The following is a 15,290-nucleotide window of genomic DNA, read 5'->3' on the forward strand; positions in this document are numbered from 1 at the left end:
GGACAGAGAATGAGAGGTTGGGCCAGTGTTCATGTGGGTGTGTGAGCGTGTATTAGAGTCTCCATATTTGAGGAGGCTGTGTCTGCATGTGTAATTGTCCATCTGTGAATTTTTTTCCTAGCATCTGTACATTTCCATCTATGCATCAATGCGTGTGCGCGTGTGCGCGCGTGTGTGCGTGTGCGCGCGTGTGTGTGTGTGTCAGAGAGAGCAGGCCTCTTAGTAAAAGTTGCCCAGTCTGCTCTTGTCTACTTGGCTGCTGTGCAGTATACTTGGCCCCAGCTGACCCTGGATCAGCTTAGCAGAAGAAGAGGACTTCTTCAGACTCACAATCAGATAATACAAACTCCATCTCAGTTGATAAAAATCTGCTTTATTTCTTCTTGCCACCTATTTTTGTGTGCATGTTTTTCCTTTCCATCCTTTGCTTTCCATTTCACCCCTTTCCTCCGTATGCCTCTGTTTTTGCCTGTTCTTATCCAGTTTTTACTACAGTTAACCAATCTCCGATACCTTAAAGAAAATCAGCGGTGTTTTCTTTCTTTAACTCTGAGCCTCTTGTGTGTATCTCAGCTAATTTGCTGTTGATATTCACAAATTACAAAGCAGTACTTTGTGACCTCAAACGGCTGTGATGATTCATCTTCATTTTTCACTCCAGCTGGATGTGTAAGTCTCCCCACACAGGGGCAGCAATATGATTCATACTACTACATCAACTCACTCATGATTCATGCATCTCAACAAAATCACCGCTGGAAACATTAGTCAGGTGTAGTTTTGTTATTAAAGCTGATGTCTTTGGGCCTTTTTGCTACTTTTTGCTACTTAACATGTGATTTAGTCTTCATGTTTGTATACATCTGACACGTTAACCAGATCTGATGCGGTGGTTTCTGATCAGCAGAGGATCTTTGATATTTTCAGTGAAAACAGTCACCAGTTGCAATATTAATGTTAAAGTGCTGAATGGAATAAATATCAAGCAAGGCTTTTAATCTGACCTAAGAAAAATGTGGAGCTCTTGTATATCCCACATACACACCAACAAATGAACAGTTCAAATAAGAGTAATCGGAAGTGACCCTGTAATACTGTATAAAGTTTGATTTTTCATGCTGGTTGGTTGTCAAGCAAAGTCTTTTTTGCCGTTGCCTTGACAGTGTTAGGTTCTTTGTCCATGTTAGCCATGTTAACAGAAACTTAAAGGCACTTAAGAGCATTTTCTATTTTGTGTTATGGTTTAACAATTCCAAGGCAAATAATTTTTTTTTGCATGTTAAAATGATGTTAGACTGTGTAACTGTCCTTGAACACCACTATGTCCACAAGCAATTGAAAGATGCTGCAGCAGGAATTGAAAAAGGGTGTTTTGTTGCTAATGAATCTACTTTTCATTTGTAACCCTAACAAAGTCTCATCTCCTCTTTGGAAATTAAACGTATTACTTAAATGTTACAGAGAAACACTTTTCAGAAGCTTATTGTGAGGTCAGTTGATAGCAAGGATTCATGACAGCAGTGCGAATTATGAGCATCGGAGCTCAGGTTTCCGAACCTTATCTGGGGATAAACACAAGAAAGTGACGCATGATTGTAGAAGAAGTAAAAATATATAATTGCTGTTCATTGCTTTGATGTAAAGACAGTACGAGAAACAGTGCAAGGCAAGAACAAGGGCAAGAGCAAACATCAAAGCCCGCATATTTGAGTAGCTAGTGTACCAAACTGTTTAGCTGCCACATTGTATCAGTTGTATATCAGCTGCTGCAGCAGGATGTCTGCCCGTAGTGGAAAATAGGACCCAGTTGTTTATATCTTATATAATCCATTGGTTCATATAACATTTGTAAATGTGTTTATTAAAATTCAAATAAGCTTCACTGGCATGAAAGAAGAAACTGATTACTATTCACTTGAGAGTGGGCTAAAGCACTTTTACTTTTTATTAACAGATTTTTTTGTTTCACCACAGAAGTGATTTTTGATCAAGGTCACTGTTTTATAAGGAACCACTCTTCTCTGTCTCTGTATCCAAACAAGAAAGTGAAAGACGAGAGAAAGACAAAAGATGGAAAACAAGACCTTTGTGAGAATCTGTGCAAAGTGACTGAAATTAGGGAAAAACAAGAAGTGTATTATTCATGGTTCAAAATATCCAGAGACAAATTTAGCCTTGACTTCACTGGTCCCAAACAAATTAGTCTAGAACATACAGTGCCGCAGGAGTGGAAGATGCTCAGATGTTGATGTGTATGGTATGGCTTTGTCCCCTGGCACCAGACGGGGACTTGGCTGTGACCTTTGCCTTTTGCCCGAGTGCCTGCTCTGTGTGTGCGTGTGTGTGTGTGTGTGTGTTTGTTTGTTTGTTTGTGTTTGTGTGTGTGTGTGTGTGTGTGTGTGTGTGTGTGTGTGTGTGTGTGTGTGTGTGTGTGTGTGTGTGTGTGTGTGTGTGTGTGTGTGTGTGTGTGTGTGTGTGTGTGTGTGTGTGTGCGTGTGTGCGTGTGTGTGTGTTTGTGTGTTTGTGTGTGTGTGTGTGTGTGTGTGTAGGCTGAACACACAGAAGTCAAAGTCACTGCAAGGAAAGCTGTTGTCTCAAGCGATGTATGCATGTATGCATATTCAGGTGCTTCTTTTTCTTTCTTTTACACATGGGTGTGTTTGCATGTGTGCGTGCTAACACATCCTTTTGGTAATCTGTTTATTGTACAGTCTAATTTGGTCCTGGCTGTGTGCAGCAGTGTCAGCCTGAGAGCCTCTGTATGGACTACAGCTAGCTCGACTAATTGCTATACTACCACTGTGACACCTGATACACTGTCACAGGGGGCTCTGAGCCAGACCGCTGCAGGTGATACATCACTGACTGGACATGTGTGTGTGTCTTAGAAGATGAGAAGACAAGAGAACCAGTGTACAGTGAGAATAAGCTGTTTATGTAACTGCTGGTGTGTCCATTTTGTCTGACAGAAATATAGTGAATGAATTTATGTTAAAATGAGCGTCTGTGTGCATATGTCTGTGAGTGCAAAGACATGACCGAACATGTGTGCGCACAAAACTCTCAGTGTGTATTTTGCATGCATGTACTGTAAATCTATGCTTAAACCTGGGTATTTGTGTGTGTTGGCGTCTGTGTTCAGAGTCATATTTAATTCATGAGGCGGGATCACTATTTCCCCTGTGTGACTCAGCGATGTCTGGCAGCCAAACACTCCCACCTGTAGTTTGGAATAATTGATCCAGTCCCCCTGTGGCCGTTTTCTAATACAAACACTATTAGTGTTGCAAAGACTGTTTGTATTTGTGAGAGTAAGTGTGTGTGTGTGTGTGTGTGTGTGTGTGTGTGTGTGTGTGTGTGTGTGTGTGTGTGTGTGTGTGTGTGTGTGTGTGTGTGTGTGTGTGTGTGTGTGTGTGTGTGTGTGTGTGTGTGTGTGTGTGTGTGTGTGTGTGTGTGTGTGTGTGTGTGTGTGTGTGTGTGTGTGTGTGTGTGTGTGTGTGTGTTTGATAATGCAAGTATTCATTAGTATGTCTGACTGGATTGCATATATTCCCATTTTTTGTGTGTGTAAGGTATTCCAGGGGTGTTAGGCAGCTACTGGCATGGGAAATAATGACTTATTATGCAAGACTACCAATCCACAGCCAGGCTAGCAACTCTGCAAGGCTGTTCTGAGGCATAATGGTGATGTGAGCTAAATATCATGCTAACACACTCACGGCATGGTATGCTGATGTTTAGCAGGTATGTGTAAGATTTATAACATTTTCTTATTAGCACCAAAGTTGTAACAGTTCATCCTCTGGGGGACATGGAGGTCTGTACCTCATCTCAAAATGATCCATCCCACACTTGTTGAGATATGTATATGTCAGAATATCCAAATCAGGATTCATCCTAGTTACCATGGATGTACAAAATGTTGCATGGTTGAAAAATAGATCCTTACAGAGATTTGTTTTTGCTGGCTTGAAGATAGGGAAACACAAGGCAGTGTACAGTAAATGAGAGTTTGATTGGTCCTAATATTATGTTCATTTTTTAGGCTCATACTTTTATTTGGGGTTTTCTAACATGTTTACATGCGTTAATGTTCAAAAAACACATTATTTTTCTCATACAATCTGTCTGAATATAGCTGTATTCACCCTCTGTCTATAATGCTCCTTCTCAAGGCCTGTCTAAACCTTTTGTGTGGCTGTTAGTGTTTTTTACTGTATGATGAAAAAAAAGAGAAAAACAAATCATCACATGCAAAAGAAAAAACAAGCATACACCCTGGAGTCATCGTCTCTACTGTCACTGTCTGCTGTAACAAGCTATCCAGACATGCATAATCAAACACAGATCTCAGAAGACAGGGAGCCAAGGCGATAACCGCCATTGCCTGCCAACCTGCAGGGCTGTGTGGGAGGAGACTGAGGACAACAAAGCTGTGATGCAATCTGACAAGGCCAAATTCACTTTAAACTCCACTGAAAGTTGTCCCACTTTCTCTCCACCAATCAGATGATTTGAGGTTCCCCTTTTCTCATTGAACACACAGCAGTTCAGTGAGTTTGTGATGATTGCTGTGTTTTGCTTTGTTAAAGTGTGAGCAGCATCCCAACTGTGCTGAATCTCCCCTGAGGTGTTTTTCTATTCCCCTTTTCTCTGAAACTTCTTGCTCCCTTGCAGACATTGCATAATTCTTTATGAATGCACAATCAAACACATGCATTTTCATCAAGCAGAATGCTGTGGTGATGGAGATATTTGACAAGACAAAAACAGTTACAGGGAAGTTCTGTTAATTTTTTGTGCCCTGAAGGAAACACAGGGAGAAAGATTATTACTAGCCACAACAATGGCACTCGTATTGTTTTCACGTTTTGAGTTTGTGTGTGTGTGCATGCGTGTTATCATGACAAAATGAGGTCCTGGAGACACCTACTGTTGCGGGAACTGCCGCAGAGGCAGTTTGGGGTATTTCCTGTGTGTCTCCGAAAAGATTTCCTCAACAAAATATTGTCGCAACCATGCAAGTTGCAGCCATGAAATGTTACGGGCGTCTATTGACATAAAAAAGACGACCAAGTTTGAAATAGGGTGCAATCTTAGAAAGGGGCCTTGACTGCCCACTTTATGCCCCTGGCCCCATTTGGCGTAGAGGCTGGTGTGATCTCGCAAGATGGTCTCTAGTTATGTTCGGCTCTTTGATCTTCTCATCATTATCTCCTATCTGTTCATGTCTGTTTGATTCTAGCTCCCATTCCCCTATCTTTGAATCTTTTCCTTTTCCTTGTAATGCAGTCCCTTAGAGGTCTTTGTGTGCATCTTTATTGTTGCTTTCAAGGTCACATATTCACTGTTAACTCTGTGTTTGTGTCCCTACTTCATGTCTTTGTCCCATGCGTGCCTATAGCATGCATAATTTAATCTATGTGCTTAAATTGCATTTCCAGGTCTTTTGTTGCAGCAGCAGGTACATTCATTTCCTCCCTCTGCAGGCAAACACTGCTTGCCGCCATATATCACACGTACTTCATTTCCCAAGGGCAGTGCGAAAAGGACAGAGACTTATTGTGATATACTGAGGCAATTTAGTCTGCTACAGAGTTTTAACTGTACTCCAATCTGCCATTACTTTGTACAGGGTTTTTACCTGCATAGGGAATTTGAAGGTCACCCGCTTTGCTTCAAAGTCTGTGACGTATTTTCCAAAAACTGAGTGAAGCATTTCAAAAGCAGCGAGGTGCCAAGTGAAAATAATGGATTCATGATATGCTAGCTAATTAACCCTGGCCAATAAAATATAGCTCATATTTTAACTCTGTATCCTACAAAATGACCTCCCCATACAACTATAAACCATTCTTAATTACATTCAGAGGGAAGCGTTTTCTTTTTTTGCTCAGATTACAGTCACTGTTTTAAACACCTGACTCTTTCCCATTGACTTATATGGTGAAAGAGAGATGTCTGTAATGCTATGGATAAATGCCCCCAAATAGTCGACCAAGCACTGGTTGACCAAAAAATCATTAGCAGACCAAAATTTCAATGGTCGATTAGTCGCAGGAAAAAAAAACAACATTTGGAGCCTTCTGTGAAAATCTATGTGACTGGCGGCTAGTATTGGGCCTAAAAGACTGGGGAGCTTTTAATTTGAAGGGCCAGATACAGGAAGTCATGACACTCACTCACTGTCAGTGTTTTTTTTTTTTTAACACAGCAGGATCCTTGGCTGTACATCAGGGTTAGACAGTTAATAATTAATAGCCAATCTTGGAAACTCATCCCGACAGTCTCCTTGCTTAACAGGCGGCAGACTTATAGCGCGCGGCTGTGCGCACTTGTAATATAATGGTTATTAATTATGTTGAATTATGTCATTCAGTCGCTGAGGATATACTGAAGGGGGGGGGGGGGGGGGGGTTACATCTATTAGTCGACTATACGCTCTAAATGGTGACCACTGGTCGACCAAGAAAATCCTTGGTCGGGGGCAGCCCTAGTTGTAAAGCATCACAAACTACGCAAAGGTCTCATGTTAATATCAGAATTTTATTAATTTGGTCCGATGACATTTTTGGAAGTGTAGAGAGAGCCACACAATTGAATCATCACCAGATTTAGCTGGCTCGGCTGGGAGAAGTCTCTGGTGCGCCTGCTCTATGGGCCCAACAGTGCGGAAGTAGTGCTGATGATCAAGGTATTTTTAGACCCAGGCGTTGTGCACATTCAAAAAGCCATTAACTTTTGGATGTTGTCAGTGTTATCATTTTAGAACCCTCTCACAGTGTGTTTTCATTTCATTGGAGTTAATTGTAACGTTTACAGTCACTTCTTTCTCCAAAATACCAAGATGGTGACGGCCAAATGCCAAACTCCTGGCTTCAAAACGGTAGTCCACAAACTAATGGGTGATGTCACGGTGGCTATGTCCATTATTTTATGGTTTTCTCAGTGTCCTCTGTCTTTCTCACACAGTCCAAAAACATGCAGGTTAGGTTAAGTTTTTTCTCTTAATTGCCTGTAGGTGTGAATCTGTCTCTACTGTGTCAAACCTGTGATTGACTGGCAACCTGTCCAGGGTGTTCCCTGCCGTGCCCAGTGTACGCTCCGATCCCCCATGACCCTGTAGAAGATTAGTGGTTACAGATAATGGATGGATGGATAGAAATGCAGGAAAAATAACAGGAAAATATAAAGTGAAATATCATCCTGCACAAAATATAACACACTGCTGTTTCCTCTCCGGCTGTCTCAACTGTCATCAAGTCACTCCGACAGTAGTTGCTTGCCATCGATCTCCAGCAGTCTCAAGAGAGAGCTGGTGGCTAAGGGTTATCTGACCCGGGGCTTTGGGAATCTCAGAACTGCCGATCACTGCAATGGCAGCAGTTCAGAGGTGGCACTACTGAAGTCTGAGACTACTTGAAGAAATATAAAGTATGTATGAATTAAAGTTTATGCTCCTACACTGTAAAAAAAATAATATCTGTAAAAAAACGGTAAAAGGACTGGCAGCAAAGTTCCCAGAAGTGAAATTACAGTAAATAACCGTTTCACAGAATTACATGTAATAAACTATAAAAAAGAAAAAGAAAAAAAAGAGCACATTTTAAAGTTAAAATCAGTTAAATACAATTAAATATACTGTGGTTTAACATGCTTATTTACTATGATTTAACGGTATCAGTCTGGAAACTTTGCTGCCACTCGTTTTAATTATTATATTATATTATTTCATGTTTTACAGTGTATGGTGATGTTGGCAGAGACCTCCTTTTTTGATACATGTCATCACGGTTGGTAACGTGAATAAGTGACATATGTATAAAAATAAATAACCTGAGTAACATCACAAGCCTTCATGCTGCTTTCTACAGACAAAAGTAACAGTAACAAATGTGACACACCAGGGTAGAAAACCAGAGGGCATACTCATCAAGTGGAAATGGACAAGAAGTTTTTCTCATAGCAGGTTTCCCTGCATTTAAAAAATATATATATATACACATGCTTCTTTTGGTGGAAATGTTTTTTTTTGTTTGTTGCTGGTTTAAGTACAGATTCAATCATGAGAGCAGAAGGCTAGTGGAAGTGACCATGGCGGTGAACAATATACGTATATAGTTTCTGTTTGAGCTCTATCAAAATTGCATGAGAACTGCTTTCTGCTGTACTGTATGTAGGATACAGTACTTCTTTTGGCCCATTGTACCATTCTCATTCAGCACTTACACAGGAAGAGCTTTTCACTCATTCTCTGTACGCTTACGTGCACGTTTTCGTGAGATGTGTCTTTGTGTTTGCACATGGCTGTGTGTGTATCCGTTTATTTATAGTGTCCATTTGGCCAGGTGTAGAGCTGTGTAGATGAAATGTCTTCCCTCACTTCTCCGCCACAGTGGGGTTCAGTACACACTGTTCCAGCCTTGGCCAGAATTAAGCCTAAAAATAACCAAGAGGAAAATACACCTCCCTCACCCTTTCCATGCCTCTTTTCTCCTGTCCTCTCCTACTCTGTCATTCCTCTCCCCTGAAATGACAAACAATTTACAGAAGGATCACAGAGCCATTACAACGGGGGAAATGGAGCATTTTACACAAGGAGCAGCCTAAGGAAGCTTGTCCGTCTAAGTTTACTTAAAGTGCGTAGTATGAAGCGGCACTCAATGAATAATTTGTGCAGAATTTCCAGATGGTGATAAGGTTTATTTTGTTCAGTTTCAGGTTCATACTTGTTTTTTTTGTTTCTACCTGAACATGTTTACATGCTTTAATGTTCAGAATCAAATTATTTTACTCATCTTACATTTCGTCATTTTTCTGTCTTAATATACCTGTATTCCCTATCTGTCTGAAATGCTCCGTATTAGCGCCTGTCTCTTTAAGGCCCCCTCCTGAAAAAGCCCGGTCTGCTTTAATTTGTCAGCATTTCTGGGTCTTCTGCATCTGCGCTCTCTCTGCATCTCTGCATTGTCATTGCAGTCGGGGAATGATTGTAACGGCACTGTAGTGGCACTTTATATATTAAGTGTAGTTCTGACATTACAACCAAACAGAAGTCCTGATGGTTCGTTTAAAGGCACAGTTTCTGAATACGAGCTGTGTGCTGTGTGGATATAGCACCTCGACCAGCTGTATAATCAAAGAAGACATGGACATCTCACTTTTTACAACATGGGACCTTTAGTTTACTTCACCTCAATAATATTTTGGCACTAAATTGTTGTAGATGCAAGAATATAAAAATATATAAAAATATTCCTTCGAAACATTTGTCTACAGTCATAGTACCCTTAACACCTGTAGTTTTGTTCCCTCTCTCTCTCTGCCTATTAATCCATCCACTCACAAGCGCTTCGGTCTTCTCCTCCTGTGGACCTCGGATCAAAGCCTCAGTTCTCTTTGTGTTCGGGTACACTCTGGGAGCCCGGATCAATTGAATGTGTCTGGAAGGTATTGAGTTAGTCTGCCGCTGCAGGTGTTCTGCCCTCTTCCTTATCTCCACTACAAGCTTTTCAATTTGGCAACATCCACCGCATAATTCTATTAACAGTGGCTCTGTAGATTACCAGTTTCACCAGATTAGCCAGGGATAAATCCCCCTTTTAAAGGATCAGTGGTTGAGAAATAGGCATGTGGATACAGAGGTGGAGAAATGCCACCATAGGGTACAGTGGGATAACATGCCACAAAGTGCCCGCCTTTGGAGACCAATGCACAGTAAGGTTTAATACAAATATCACCTTCCACACAAACACACACACACACACACACACTTACTCACAATAAAGCGTTTGTGTTGTGTAAGCTGCTTTGTAACACCAAAGCCCCTTATCTCTGTACTTGTGCAATTAGGTTGGGGAAACAAAGCCCATAGTAATTAATCATAATATCCCTGACGATACAGTATGTCACTGTGTCACCTCTGCACAGCTCTCCCTGAGAGGACTAAAACCATCTGGAAGTACTTCTTACTACTGAGTGTCCCAGTCAGATCCCTGTGCCTGAGTCACACCAAAGATTTATTAGTGGTATTAAAATCACACAAAACTCTTCATTAAGTACTCTTCCGTGTCCCTTTGTATGTGTTTTCTCTTTTTGTCTCTCATCAGAAGTGTGAAGATACTTACATTGATTCAAACACATGGGTCCTCATTTATCAAACGAACGTAAGGCAGAAAAACCATTTCCTGGCAAACTCCGGCATTTATCAATTTGGACGTGAGCGGGAGCTACGATCAAATCTCACGTCAGGTCTGAGATCGTTTACGCAAATTTCAGCCTGTGTATTTGCGGTGCAGCTCAGCAAAATCTGTCTGAAAATAATTAACAAACCTCAGCTGTCATTAAGCATAAGCAGTCACATATTAAGAACAGATCAAAACAGATTCTTAAAACGAATAAAAAAAATAAAAAAAATTGTGGTTAGAGCAATTGATTGTACTCCTGTGCATCTGAAGGCACCATCCGTGAATGATTACGCATTCATCAATCGCAAAAACTACCACTCGATAAATGTACAGGTGATTTGTGATGCCAAGCTATCGCTTTTAAACGTGGTGGCCAGGGGGGACACATGATTCTTTTATATTTCAAAACAGCTCGGCTCCAGCCCCCCGCGACCCCGACAGGGACAAGCGGTTGAAGATGAATGAATGAAAAGGAAAGCGCACTGCAGAGCCAAAGTCATCTCCTCGGTTAGTGGCTACCCTCGATAAATTGCATTAAATCAAACAAGGTATGATTAACATCTTGGTATGGTTGTTCTAGGTGACAAAGGTCTAACAGAATACCTATTAACCCCGCTGGCAAACCCCGCTACAGAGCAGGAGCGCAGGTTCAGCAGTGCGCACACATGCCACAGTGGAGCAGTGCTTCGGGTTGACTGCCTCCGTTATTCTTTTCCATACAGCGTTTTTATGGGCCCCTTTTATTGTACTCTTAATACTGACAAAAAGCACATCTTTATTTTGCTCCATGTCGGATGTCAGGATGCCGATTTCTGTGTCGGAAAAGTTTCTTTTCTAACCAGCGTTTCTTCTCTCCATGTTTGACCTGAGTGGGCGAGGCCTCCGAACCAGGAATATTTAAGGGCGTAACATGTTAATGACAATCGAATTCAGCCGCCGCATTTATCAAGGCCCGCTCATTCGTACGCAGAGATTGGTCAGATACAAATGTTTCATAAATCACACGTGGGTCCTTTCCTACGACCAATTCTGCGCTCAGATCTGCGCCCGTTTTCACGCAAGATTGATAAATGAGGCCCATGGAGAGCATGTGTTAATGTAAGGTGTCTTCACAGATCTCCTCCTTACTGGTTAGGTTGTGACATCCTGTACGCACACACACACACACACACACACACACACACACACACAGAGTCCATTATTAGATCTATCCCTTCCAGGTCACACATCTTAGCGGCCCTTCTTCACCTCTGAACTGAGATCAGTGTCAGGCGGTCTGATCATCTCCACACTGCAGCACCAGCAGACACTCAAGCTGGTCTGAGATCAGCTCTAAACACAGGCGGCAATGGACGAGTGGGTGTGTGGCTGCTGAGGGTATGAGGAGTGTTGAGGGTATGGGGAGTGCTGATGGATGGAGGGAGAGTAAGAACTACGGACGTCATTACGCCCGGCTGTGGAGGAAAAAAGAAACCTGATGGCTGCACTCACTCAGTTAATCCTGCTGAGTAAAACTGTAGAAAAACAGAAGATGAAAATACATGCTGCTTATTTCATGTTTTTTGCATGTAAGCAATTGGTGTTTTTTTTTTATTATTCCGTTGACAGCAGAGTGGGCAGGATGTGGGCTGGGAGGATTGAAAGTTTGACTGCTGGGCAAGTTGGAGGTGGATGAAATGCTCTGAGGTCACTACCAAAACAAATTGCAAATTTAGTCAACAGTGACAGATTGAAAAGCTGATTTTTTTTTTACACTTTTTCAGGAAATATTTCTGGGTCCCAAGAGGCCCTGAAATGTAATGTAATGGTGCTGGCCGGGGTTGGAGTTTGATAGCATGAACTCCAAATCGCTAGAAAGTAAGAAAATATGAATAACTAACATTGAAAACACAATTTAGATCTGTAATCACTTTTTTGATTAGTTTTGAGTTTCAACAATTTCATGTTCAGCATAGTTAAAATAGTTTAGATATCATAGACTGTATGAAATATGGTTGTAGCCTCCTTGACACCACCCATAGTTTTCTGAAGAGCCAAAATGCAGCTCAAAATGAGCGGATCCCGGTAGCTCCGGCTGTCACCATGTTGGCATGTGTCTGATGCCTCCTGGCTAATCCAAAATCGGGCATAGAGGAGGATCGTGGATTGAACTGAGGGGAGCCACTTCCTGTGACGCCACCCACCTGTGACTTCAACTTGACATGCTCTTAATGATGCAGAACTTTAAGCTTTGTTATAATTCCAATAGGTGAGTTCTGTGAGAATTGTCATGAATAGGAGATTAGATATGAACACCAAAACTGTTTTTTCTACCAGGCTGTAAACATGTTTATTACTGGTGTAAAGTTGGGCATTTGAACAGGGGGGTCTACAGGGATTGACTCTTTTTTGGGGCTTCATAGTATAAACCAAGACGGCAAACTCTTTGGTGCCTCTTTATTGCCTACAACAGCACATCAAAGCTTCATGTTAAAGCCCTAGACTGTTCACTCAAACACTGCTTACCAGAGAGCATTTCCTTAAGAAGCAAATAGCAGACGGGGGAACAACCGGAGCAAGTATGAAAAGTCTAGAAGAAAAGGTCAGGAAACTACCAAAAACAGTAGGATCTGTGACATTGACTGTCAAAATTTCATGGCAAACCTTGTTGAGATTTTTCAGTCTGGACCAAAATAGTGAACTGACCAGCATTGCCATCCCCAGAACCACATCACTAACGTGGCTGAAAATTCTCCACCGACTGGATCCTAAATTCCGACCATCTATGCGCCTGTTTCTGTTTTTTTTTTTTTTGTTATTCTTGTGTAAGCTACTGTGCATTATAAAAATGACAATAGCACAGATGGCAAATTCAGAGCATGGAGAAATCACTTTGAGATACTATTTTGCTTAGCTTTTTATCCCCTTCCTCTCCCTCTCTGCCTTGTTTCATCATTATTAATGAGAGGGATGAATTCAAACTGTATGCTGCCACCAGCTCAGTGGGAAGGGAATATCCACCTCTGATACACATATACAGGATAAACGCCGTATTAGGGTTGGAGTAGGATTAGGATGATGGAAACAATCATGATGAAAACACTGATGATGATGATACCATTGCTCATATTAATGACAAACTATCCGTCCATCTGAAATGTTTCTAATGATCTGAGCATCGTGATACAGTAAAGCCATTTGCACGAATTGTCGAAACCCCTGCTGTTTCTTGGACTTCTCGGGGAAACAAATTTCCCTTGTTTAGCCGATGGCCGTCAGATTGTCTGGCAACTGTAACGTAGCTGGCAGAGTTAGAGACAAAAAACACACAAATACAATGGAGGGTGAGCACAAAAGTGCACATGAACAAGCGGGCAGCTTGACAATAAGCGAAGCAGACAGATTGTGTGAGGATGAAAAAAGAAAGAAGCAATGAGGAATTTCAAACAATGGCAGGGGAAAAAATACAGTTGGGTACACAGTGAGAGTCAGAGAGGGAGTCAGCCTGTCACAGATGTCCACGCTCTGGCTTTTCCCTCTAGATCTGCATCGCCGTCCAAATGTAAATGCCACTGTAGCTGACGTGAGAGCAGCGTCAGGTGTCATGTTAGCCATGTCATGCTGAGTGACACTTTTGGCAGAGGCGGATCCCAGTTCGGTGGGAGAAGATGATGCAATCGCCATCAACCCGACAGATTGTAAAGAGCTGATGGCTGCAGAATTGTATAAGATCGTATAGTGACATTTTTTGCGTGGGTATGAGTGTAGGAGTGCACATGCATCTGTGTGTCTGTCTGCATCTGTGTGCCCATGCAAGAGAGGCTTGTCAAACTCACTCTGAGGTTGATTGATAATAATTTAAATGCACAGTCTCTCATTTACTGCCTTTAGCGTTCTGTTTCTGTCTATCTCTCAACCAACACTAAACAGAAGGATATCATACCCTGTCTTGTGAGCTTATTGTTTCCATTAGAAGCAGATTTGAGGGTTGAATGCACTTTATGCGTGTACTGTCATAAATTGTTACTTTAAAACTGTCTTCTCTCTTTTCTCTCAGTGTGCTGTTTTGTGGTCCACAAACGGTGCCATGAGTTCGTCACCTTCTCCTGTCCTGGAGCCGACAAGGGTCCCGACACGGACGTAAGTTACCCAGATACCCGAGTGCATTTATCTGCACACATAAGCTATATACATACTTATGTACTTATTTGCGGTAGTTTGATACTTAATACTTATTTGCGGTAGTTTGATATATGGCAAGATGGTATGACATGCAATCTGTAGTAGAAGAAAAGAGGGAGGGAATATTGCAATATACCATCATATAGATTTTTTTTTGTATCAGCCTGTACGTATGTGCAGTTTATATCACATGAAACACTTCTGTGTTGCTGCATCAACAACTGTTTGCTCCCACATACAGGTGTGATAACATTGCCCCTCATTAGCCTCCTCTCTTCCCCCCTCCCTAAGCTTATCTGATGCTGTCAGGGCAAAGTGTTTTATCAGTGGTGGAATCTGACCTGTAGGGTGCCTACAGTATCTCTGTTTGGAGTGCATGTGTGACTCTGCTGTAGCTGTTGGGCCTCAGTATGCTCTTCCCTCTAGCCAGGAATGGGATATGTCCTTGGTTAGATAAGAGTGGAGGTCAAGCACAGCCGCAGCATGCACTGATGTCTGTGTACTTTGTGTACATGCAACAAGCCAGTAGCACATATGCACGCACAGTTTGTGCATACATACAGATGATAATGAGGAAATATAACTAAGCACATTTACTCAACTACTATACTTGAGCATTCTTAACATAGATAGTTTAATTGATATTTTCCATTTTATGTTACTTTAAAGCACTTTTCTTCTACTGTCTACTACTTTTTAGAGGCAAATGTTGGACTTTTTACTCTATTAAATTTACTTGACAGTTACTAGTTACTTTGCAAATTTAGATTATTGATACAAAATATAAACCGATAAATTTTGATGCTATATAAATACTCTGAAAGTATCAGAAACTGTGCCTTTAAATGAGCTGCCAAGACTTCTTTTTTGATATAGTTTGTGATGTCACAATTATGCTACTCTATATTTACAGATATATGTAGAAAAGGTAGAAAGTGCCGT

At 41.5% G+C, this 15,290-nt stretch overlaps 1 protein-coding gene across 1 annotated transcript in view; it reads left to right on the forward strand.

Moving 5' to 3' along the window:
• Positions 1-15,290, forward strand: part of prkcab (protein kinase C, alpha, b) — a gene marked incomplete at both ends in the record, with an annotated part of 97,303 nt that overhangs the window by 20,162 nt on the left and 61,851 nt on the right. Inside the window, 1 exon segment of the mRNA XM_083931854.1 lies at positions 14,224-14,306. Within this exon segment, the coding sequence (XP_083787980.1) occupies positions 14,224-14,306 (83 nt within the window).

This window comes from Echiichthys vipera (assembly GCF_963691815.1).
Source record: "Echiichthys vipera genome assembly, chromosome: 17".
NCBI lineage: Eukaryota > Metazoa > Chordata > Actinopteri > Perciformes > Trachinidae > Echiichthys > Echiichthys vipera.